The following is a 10,836-nucleotide window of genomic DNA, read 5'->3' as shown; positions in this document are numbered from 1 at the left end:
TAGGAGCAATGATGAAATGAGAGGAGGGGTGGGTCAAGAAAATTCAAAATGTTGCTCATTGTTGATGATAGTGCTTGTTATTGTTTTAATTAAACCGTCGATGTTTGGAACAGATAGCAGACATGCCCGCAGACATATAGACTGAGGCCCGTATTCTGAAGTTGGGTTCATTTTAAAGTCTGGTCTAAACTTGTGGTTTAAAGGTCAAGTCCACCTCAGAAAAATGTTGATTTGAATCAATAGAGAAAAATCAGACAAGCACAATGCTGAAAATTTCATCAAAATCGGATGTAAAATAAGAAAGTTATGACATTTCAAAGTTTCGCTTATTTTTAACAAAATAGTTATATGAACGAGCCAGTTACATTCAAATGAGAGAGTCGATGATGTCACTCACTCACTAATTCTTTTGTTTTTTATTGTTTGAATTATACAAAATTTCAATTTTTGCGAATTTGACGATTAGGACCTCCTTGCCTGAAGCACAAAATGTTAAAATAATGGAATTCCACATGTTCAGGGAGGAATGAAACTTAATTTCACATGACAATGATGAGAAAATCAAAATATTTCATATTTCATATAATAAAATACAAAAGAAATAGTGAGTGAGTGATGTCATCAGTTCCCTCATTTGCATACCGACCAGGATGTGCATATAACTATTTTGTGAAATTAAGCAAAATTTTGAAATGTCATAACTTTCTTATTTTACATCCGATTTTGATGAAATTTTCAGTGTTATACTTGTTGGATTTTTCTCTTTTTATTCCAATCAACTTTTTGTTGGGGTGGACTTGTCCTTTAACTATGGATAGCCCGCAATTGTGACACAAATCTCTCACAGTAGAGGTTCATAGTGTCAGCTTTCTTAACTGTCTGGGAAGGATAAATGAGATAATTCTATTCACCATTCAAGAATTATGAAATAGCACAGTAAACATAAAAAACATGACATGTTTGGCTACCCATAATTTTAGCACAGAGACAACGGTATAAGTTAAACCAGAGTTCAGAATACGGGCCCACGTGTCGAGATGAACTGCCTATTACATGTGTTAAGGGCACTGTGAATTGGCTCCAAACTTGGTTATCCCAACTAATGAAGGTTTCAGGCAGTTCCACGTGCGAAAGATTCGTAGAATCGATCCTGCCAGAGAGAGAAAATGTATATACAGTATATATATATATATATATATAGATATAATATGAGCATTTCGCACCCCCTTGTGGGCGTGAGTTTGTGTGTGAGATATATAGGTGAGGGTATATGGGATTGAATGAGTGTGGTGGTGTTTGTTTGTGCATGGACCTACTAGCTAGTAGGTCCATGGTGTGACAGAGAGAAAGAACGTGAGTGGGTGATAGGGGTGGGAGCACTAGCGTACCTACGGGGGGGGGGGCAGGGGGGACACTCTGCCCCCCTGACGAGCCACAACCCATACAAAAGACATATACCTGCCCCTTTTTTGCCACCCCCCCTGACGAGCTTTAAGACCTTTATTGCCCCCCTCCCCCTTAATGAGCTTGAAGACCTTTTTTTTTTTTTTTTTTTTGCTTGTCAATTTTTTTTTCTGGTACAAAAACCTTTATATTTTTATTGAAGACCTTTTTTTTTTTTTTTTTTTTTTTTTTTTTTTTTTGCTTGTCAAATTTTTTGGCGGCCGATTTTGCCCCCCCTGTGGAAAACCCTAGGTACGCCACTGGGTGGGAGTATATTTTATGTGTGGGTGAGAAGGTGTGTGGCCAGGATAATTTTGCACTATCATGCTTTCTTTCATATATATATATATTTTGGTGGCTATTATCTGAGCAAGGATGGGAGAGAGGGGAATTAAAAAATTCTAAACTTTAGGTCACTCCCAAAGCCAAAAATATTTTGCCCTATACGCCACGTTCTGCCCCCTCCCCCCCAAAAAAAGGCCGTTATGCCGCTGATTACTTATTTTGAAACGTGAACTCACAATTTTAGGTGTTAAAAGCTGTGCCTTGTATTTATTTTTCCATCAAAGACTTGCATGAATGGAACCAGACACCATCACTGTATGGGGGGGGGGGGGTGATATGAGAAGGAAGACTGAATTTATTGCATTTTTTTCACTAATAGTAATAATCTTAATAACCCTTTATCGACAATCATCAGGTCATGATTGTCATATGGTAACAACTCAACGGTTTTGAAAGTGAGGGGGGGGGGGGTGACCATGCAAAAAGTCATAATCAGATGGTACTTTTTGCGTTTTTTTTTTGCTCACGGTTTTGGCCCTGACCATTAGACTCTCTTTAAAACGCAGCTCTTGTTGACGTATGAAATTAATAATGGTGGTTCAAGTCTACAAGAGGTCAATTACAGAAAAGGAAATGGGCGGGAGATGAATTGTTACGCCCTATGTTGGAAACAGATTGTACACACACTATGTTAGACATTAACTCTATATGTATATTACCTTTTTATATGGATGTACGATACCAAGGAAACATGTGCGATCTTGGAATTTGTGCATTGTGTGATTATTCATATAGATGTATTGTTCGTCAAATATTAACAGATAAATGTGATAATGGAATCTAATACAAACAATCCTTTGATCTCGGAGACTAGCATACCAAACGAATCATTCAATTATGGATGGTTCATGAGCAAAAATAGACTCCTTAAAAATCAGACACATCATGATTGTCAGATGGTAACAACTCAATAGCGAGGTCTTGCTCAGCGAGCCTACGAACAGGGACTTTCAGAGACGCGGGGGTACGACAAGCCCCTTTAACTCTCTTCATAATATATGACGAAATACAATTATTGATATATCAATAATTGTTTTTATATAATGTATATGGGGAATTCATTTTTTTTCACATCAAGAAATAAAATTCTCGACATTGAGAATTGCATATCTTGGTACCAGGCGAGGAAATAAGAATAAATGTTTTAACTCATAAGGGCTAACCTTGCAATACGTCCGCGTCGCTTAGCAAAGCTGCTGTGAGTGTTGTCAAACGGGATCGCTGAAAGTATGCTCTTATTGTTTTTTTTTTACAACAGCTAACTGTTTATCTATTACCCTATTATATGAATTGATCCACACATTAATCAGATTATCATGATTATAAAGCGAATAAAGCAAATTCAAATCACTGACCAAAATAAGTACAAGTTAATATATTGTAATATATTTAAGGTCACTTTTTTAGAAAATAAATAAAAGAGGGCTGAGTGAACTGTCCTGGGTAACACCAAAATTTAGGCCTATATTTTGCCAATGAAAATTTCGGTCATCTAAGCTCACCAACGGGGCCTAAGAATTCCATAATATTACATTTTGTAAATATTTGATATTTATAATCTACCGTTAGCAGTCTGGTGTCAGATTTCATGGGAAATTTTACACCAGACTGCATTATGGAATTTGACGGAATGATTATGTAATAGATACGAATTTGGTGCATGCATAGAGATGCTGAAACACTGTCAAAAATGAGTTTTTCTCAAAAGTTCAAATGACACTAAGGACTTACTCAAACATTTTATAAATTGTTCATAAAGAATTTACGATGCATTGCTATAACAAAGAAATTACTTGATTATAAATCAGTATTGAATTCACATAGTTATGTTACTTAAACAAATCTACAAAATTAACTCACCGGTGATGCGGAATTAAAACAATGCTTGTACAGAATTATTGTTGAAATACCCTGTCAAAAACAGGTTCTCCATTCTCATACTTGAAAACTTTTGACATGTTTGATGATAGAAACTATACAAAACTATAGAAATGATGAAATCAATGAAAATAAAATCGGCTGAGGACCCATGCCCAATTCATCTTCTTCTTCTCTAGCTGGCTGGGGGTGTCTGCCCCAAGAGCACTTTTCTACATGTTCGAAGGAAGCAAGGTGGTCAAACGTAATTTGCATATTCCAATCTGAAAAATCCTAAACACAAAGTAATGAATGCATTTCAATTAAGTCTGGCATAAAGACACTAATACAAGACTTCTTTCACGCTGGACAATTGAACACCTTTCTCCACCACTAAATAACATCTGGCATAATAGAAACTATATACACTACAGTGCGTCTAAAAAAAAACTATACACTTTTGAAAGGGCTACCAAACAAAAAATCACTTTGGGGGACTATACCTATATATATGGAAAGCCAATGAATTCAACTTTCAGATGACACCAAAAAGTTGAAAAACTATTCATGCTTGAGTAAGCAGTACCCACTTAAACAAAGGGTATGAAAATTAGGGTGGGCAGGAATTAGCCTTTCGATTTCTGTCAGTTTTTGAGAGGCGAGTCCCTCGGAACTTGCAAACTTAATTTAATTTAAATTAAATTAATGTTCATTCATGATCGATTTAAATTGTTGGAGCAAATTTAATGAATTATCAAATTGAAATTTCATGCATGAGTGAGCGTGAATTGCAATCTTTAGTGCAGCATGCTTTACAATCAGGATCTCAGCAGTGTGTTCATTGGAGTCAGGAGAATAGGGGTAAGATAGGACTTCAGTGGGTGAAGTAAGCTGATGGGAAAGGGGTCAACAGAACGTTTAGCCTCCCCACTTCAGCTCCGTTCCTCCCCCCCTCCCTCCTGTGAGTTTGAGATTGATTGCTATTACATGCACGCATTAAGTCTAGAGTGGACTGTCAATTTGATAATAAATTCTGAAAATTAGGTCATCAACTTTCACTTATCAATCGTTCAATCAACAGTACGTTAGTAAATCAATCAATGTGATCAATCAATATTCACCTTTTTCAATAAATTATCAATCAAACATTCAGCTTTTTCAATAAATTATTTCATAAATCACCATAATTAGTCAAGCTCTTAATAATCATTCAATGGAAAAGAAAGACCCATCAACCGTAAGTCACGAGGCATTTAAGTTTTTAATACCATCCAGGAGAAAGAAAGGGGTGGAGGGCGAGTACATGACATGTAATTTGTAAGAGAACACAAAGAAGAATGCCCCTTAAACCCAGTCTTACCCTATCTCACCCCCTTGCATGTAAGAGGTACAATAACATTACTCTGACTCTCACAAGCACACTTGCTAAGATCCACATAATAAACTAAAAATGCTACACTAAAATTACAAATCCTTTTTACTCATGTATTACATTTCAATTTCGTAACTCATGAAATTTGCGTAAGAAACCAAAACTGATCTAAATTCATCAGTAATTTAGCATAACACCCTTCCCTTAACTTTGCAAGTTCCAAAGGACTCACCTCTGAAAAACCCTAGAAGGCCAATTCCTGCTCCCCTTAGCAAAGGCAAGTCTCTCAGGAGGGGTGAAAGGTGTAGGGAGAGGGAGAGAGGGAGGGAGGGGGGGGGGTTAAGTGATCTGTTGACCCTTATCCCATCAACCTGCTTCCCTCACCTAAGTCCTAACCCTTCCATGATCACATTGCTGAGATCCACGTGGTGAAAAGTTAAAAATTGTATTTCATGTTCTCTGAACTTCTCTCATGCTTTAATTGCAATTTAATTATTCTTGAAATTTGCTCTAAAAACCTAAATTGATAAATGCTTGATCATTGATTTATTAGAACACCCTCAACTTTGCAAGTTCCAAGGGACTCACATCCAAAAACTGAAAGAAATTGGAAGGCAAATTCCTGCCCACCCTAATTTCCATACCCTTTGTTTAAGTGGGTAGTGCTCACTCAAGCATAAATAGTTTTCCAACTTTTTTGTGTCATCTCAAAATTGACTTTATTGGCTTTCCATATATATAGGTATTTTCCCCCATAGTGACATATTTTTTGTTTGGTAGCCATTTCAAAAGTGTATAGTTTTTTTTTGAGACGCACTGTAGAGCACTACATCCTGACTAATGGATCCTGCTAAGTATCGTCGTACAGTAGAAGTAGAAGGAGAAATAGAAGTATATACACGATTGAAAATTAAACCTCTTTTTTTCCAACACTAATCTTATTTCGTCATCTTTCACTACCAATGGCACATACAAAGTACGTTCATGCTCTATCTATTTCACCTCTCTTTTAATCTGTGTTATTCCCAGAGATGCACAAGTAAATTCAATTATAATTCCACTTTGACATGGGTGGCGCCATCACACGGTTTAATACAGTTTGAGAGTCAAAAGTCAGATTATCAGTGTCCTGGGAATGATTTGTAAGAGAGGAGGCTGGTTTGTTACGGAAAAATATAAAACAGAAAACAAACAGATGGTAGACTCGTAAATGGGGGGGGGGGGGGGGGGGGTGGTCGCGCCGGATGTACCCCTCCCCATTCATACGCAATTGCTTGTTTTCGACAGCTTAGATATGATATATTTACATCATTAATAATTTATATTATTATTTAATATTGAAAAATAAATGCGGAAGGGCGAAGCGAGTAAGCTAAAAATGATCCGTATCCAATTTATACCAAATTGTAATAAATTACATCTCCTAAATGTTAATAAAAGATTATATCAATTAAGAACATGAAAGACAAACGGAAATTCCGAACTTTGAGGAATACTAGGGCCTTATTAAAAAAAAATATGGGTGATAAACGGATTAAAATGAAGAGAATTATAGTCTTCGTATTTTTGGCTGCAATTTACTTTGTTTTATTCTGCCATTGTTGGATTCTATAACTTTTAAAGATTAGTTAACTCCAATGGTAATGCCCTTTGTGCAAAGACAAACACATTGATCTTATGAATAAACAAACGGCGATATACTGTCATGTCAAATCACATCTCATGGAGAAAATCGGGTATCAAAATTTCATGATCTCAAGGGCCAATAGTCCAAATTTACAATCATGGCAAATTGAGGTAAAGATACAATTTCAGACATCTCAATCAAATTACCGTGTTACAGCAAAATAAACATCTACCATGTCTACAGAAAAGGATTCACGAAGTTCTTGGTTATTTGAATTGCTTTTTTTTTACAGCAGCATACGCCTTTGGATTTGAGAAAATGCCCTTTATAATATATTGACGCCATACACGTAGACCAGTGCAATTGAAGTATTTGATGAGACCTTGATTATTTGATTTGTCTTTTTACAACAACATTATCGTCCATTTACCACCCATACGTCTTCTAAGAGAGGAAAATATAGCCCTGGTTAATGTACACAATGGATCTCGTTATCGCATTATGACTCGACAACCTGAGAGAAAACGTATGACAAATGGATTGTTAAAAACACCCTATCATAATGATATGACTATGTCTTCGAAAAAAGGGGAGGGAACAGAGACTCCGGCAGATTGTTCTTTTGTTGAAGGCAAACGGGATGATGGATTTGAAAACGATGAAAGATCTATCCAGGACGTGACTATGTCTTTGAAAAGATGCGAGGATACCTTGACAAGATCAGATTGTTCTCTCGTTCGAGGCGAACGGAATGCTGGATTTGAAAACGATGAAGAATCTATCCAGGATTCTGCTGAGGATTGTGAGGACACGCAAATCGCCACCCAGATAGAACATTCTGACATATCTTCTGTAATCCAGAAGACCGACCTTGCGGATGAGAACAAACCAAAAGAGTGCGGTGGCTCAAGATGGAGTAGATTCCAGATCCCTCATATAGGAATTGTGTATACAATTACATCAGCTGTGATCCTGTCACTCTCTGGCATGATCGTGGTGTACCTCTCAGGAACACTGGGTCCGAACCAGCTTCTATTTTCCCGGACAACTATACAGCTCCTCTTTTGTCTGCCGATGAGTGCTCTCAACAGGGTTTCCTTTTCACACAGCCGCAAAGCCTACGGTCTTCTTTTCCTTCGGTCTATCCTTGGCGCAATCAATACATCCCTGACTTACATAATCTATCAAATCATGCCGGTTTCAAGTTCAAAATCTATTCAGTACAGCGCTCCTGTGTTTGCAGGACTTCTTGGTTGGATATTTTTAAAGGAATCCTGCTCATTTTTGGACACTCTTTTCTCTTTTCTGACTCTCGCTGGTGTTTTCCTGATCGCGCAGCCACCGTTTCTCTTCGGGAATCCAGAATTGGATGGCATAGCTTTCGATGCGAGAGTTCTTGGTTCGGTACTGAGCCTCTTAAGCGCTTTCCTTTCCGCGACCATCTTGATCCTCATGCGAAAACTTGGGTTTTATAAGGTTCCTTCGTTGGTCGTGCTTATTTTCTATTCAATCTGTGGGTTATTCTTATCCGCATTTCTCACGACCGTCTTACAGCAATGGACACTGCCTGGATGCGGAGGGGATCGCATCATTCTCCTTGCCAATGGAATTAGTAACTTCTCCTCCCAAATCCTAATCTACCTCGCCCTTAAAACGGAACGGGCTCAAACTGTTGCTCTTGTCCACTCATGCGACATCCTCTTCTCATTCACCTTAGAATATTTGTTCTTCGGTGTCATGCCGAACTATATTACAGCGATCGGGACCTTCGTGATCATCACTAGTTTTGTTGGGATTACCTTGAAGAAATTGTGGGAGAGTCGAAAACTTAAAGATAGGCAAGAGGGGAATGGGGAAGACAACCAAAGCGGCACCTCCAACAGCTGACAAGGGAGTCAATTTCGTTAAATACGGACACAACGTCGCACAAAGCCTCCGTCATTTCAACAATTGTTCAAATAGTCTTCTTCAAAGAAAACGAAAACATTACTGAGAGAGAGTCCTAAATATCATTATTTAAAACTTGAAAAAAAATCATTGTACGGAAGAATCAATGGATGACCAAAATTAATGCTATCTTTACTTTTGTTAAGTTGAACACGAGATGTAACTCCAAAGAAATGCCTAATAATGAACCTTAATAAAGGTTCAAAAGGCCGTCAATTATTATTTGCTATGATTTTCTCGTGAATGGTATTGAGTCAAAACATATTCTGCTTTTTCTTGTTCATTTTTCCAAGCAATTGCCCCCCACCGGAAAATAATGCATTACATACGCCCACATAAAAACCCAAGTTAATGTAGCAATGAAAACAATATTAAAATGAAAGAATAAATAAGACATCATTACACCTATCAGCAGTCATAATTGAGATAGGTTAACAGCAAATGGCTGATTGCATTACTAAATTTGATAGAGTGATGAATCGGTATGGATTTGTTGTATACATGCATGTGTGTCATTCTGTTTAAGAAACCGGCACGATAGCACTTGATGTCGTTTACCACCTATACAGTGCGTCCCAGAAAAAACGAAACCGAGATTAAGCGATGATTTATCATAACTTAATCACAAATACAGTAGACCAATGACCTACCAATGTAAAGCTTAGAATCTCTTCTTTCATCTGATATTACTTAGATTATTCCTCATTCACGCATGAGTGAGCAAAAACAATTTGAAGAAAGGATACCAAAAACTCATTTGGCGGGGGTATCTGAATTTCAAAAAGAAAATCACATGCCTAAAAACTTCAATATCGGCTCTTTTATTTGATACATTAATCACAACAAATGGTCAAGAAGTAAAAAAGTTATGTTCCCTCGAAACAATGCTTGTATTTCCATAATTTCATTAAATAAACGTGTTTTCACCGGTTTCCCACAGAAGCTATCGCATGGTTAACAAAAGACTTAATGCATGGCTGATCGTCAACAAAACGGAGTGTCGAGTGAGTTTGAACGCTAGCCTGTAAGGCCTCTTCATTTTATGAATTTATTGAAATTCAAGCCTTATTTCATATAACTAGAACTTTGTTCTTTCTTAACCATTTTCTGTAATTGAGGTATCAAATTAAAGAGCAGATATTGATCCTTTTCTTTTTGAAACCCCGATACAGCCCACCAAATGACTTTTTGGTATCCCCACTTCAAATTGATTTGCTCACTCATGCATGAATGAGAAATAATCTTAGTAATTTCAGATGAAAGAAGAGATTCTAAGCTTTAAAATGGTAGGTCATTTGTCTATTGTATTTGTGATTAAGTTATGATAAATCATCGATAAATCTTGGTTACGTTTTTTGTGGGACGCACTGTATAGTATCAGGAAATCAATACAATGATAATGTCCCGAAAACCGAGACAAATTCTGGATTTGCAAGAATACAGTATTTTCAATACCAAATGAACATTTTTTGAAAATAATTTTGGTCTCTATTCATATTCGTTTCATCCAACTAACGGTTTGATGGTGGGTAAGGGTGCGTGTGTGTGTGTGATGAGGGTGTGGGTGGATGTGTGTGTGTGTGTGGTGTTATGAGGGTGTATGTGTGCGTGTGTGTGTGTGTGAAAGAGGGAGGGAAGTGGTTGGGTTGTGGTATTCGTGCCTGATTGGTATTAATGATGTTGATGGGTGTGAGTGTGCATGTCGGTGTGTGTGTGGGAGGCTGAGTGTGCGCATGTGTGAGTGTGTCATCGAGGATCCGACAATATGAGAGGTATGTGGATAGGCATGGGCGTATTTGCGGTAGTGGTGGTGGGGGTGCGTTTAGTCTAATTTGAACATTATTTCTTGAAATAGAGTATACAGACAGATTGCTTAAAGGAGTTTTATGTAGTCTACTTCTGCTACTTTGATGATAGAACGTGACTAGGGAGGAATTAATGATTAAAACATTAATTCAAAACAACGGAATACAGATAAAATGTCGTTAAAGGCGGTGATCGGAATACTGTTCATAAATTGAGCGAAATAATGCCATAATCATAAGTTATTATTGATAAAGCACCATTTTATCATTTAAAGGGTGTTTATTATTTGATTCTTACGACATTCAAAGATAACATTCAGCCTAATTAGACAAATGATCAAGAATACATCGTCATGAACATGTTGTCTGTTTCAATATGAAGTCCAAAGTTTAGTGCATTGGGCAGCCACATCAAGGATTGCGTCGATAACAAGACATAA

At 37.3% G+C, this 10,836-nt stretch overlaps 1 protein-coding gene across 1 annotated transcript; it reads left to right on the top strand.

Moving 5' to 3' along the window:
• The first annotated feature begins 6,591 nt into the window (after positions 1-6,591).
• LOC129278317 (solute carrier family 35 member G1-like) lies at positions 6,592-9,307 on the top strand. Its single transcript, XM_054914517.2, has one exon. The coding sequence runs from the start codon at positions 7,146-7,148 to the stop codon at positions 8,529-8,531; it is 1,386 nt and encodes a 461-aa protein (XP_054770492.2). The 5' UTR covers positions 6,592-7,145; the 3' UTR covers positions 8,532-9,307.
• Positions 9,308-10,836: the final 1,529 nt, after the last annotated feature.

Source organism: Lytechinus pictus, chromosome 15, assembly GCF_037042905.1.
Source record: "Lytechinus pictus isolate F3 Inbred chromosome 15, Lp3.0, whole genome shotgun sequence".
NCBI classification, from domain to species: domain Eukaryota; kingdom Metazoa; phylum Echinodermata; class Echinoidea; order Temnopleuroida; family Toxopneustidae; genus Lytechinus; species Lytechinus pictus.
The sequence above is the reverse complement of the archived record's forward strand: the minus strand, read 5'-3'. Positions and strand labels throughout refer to the sequence as shown.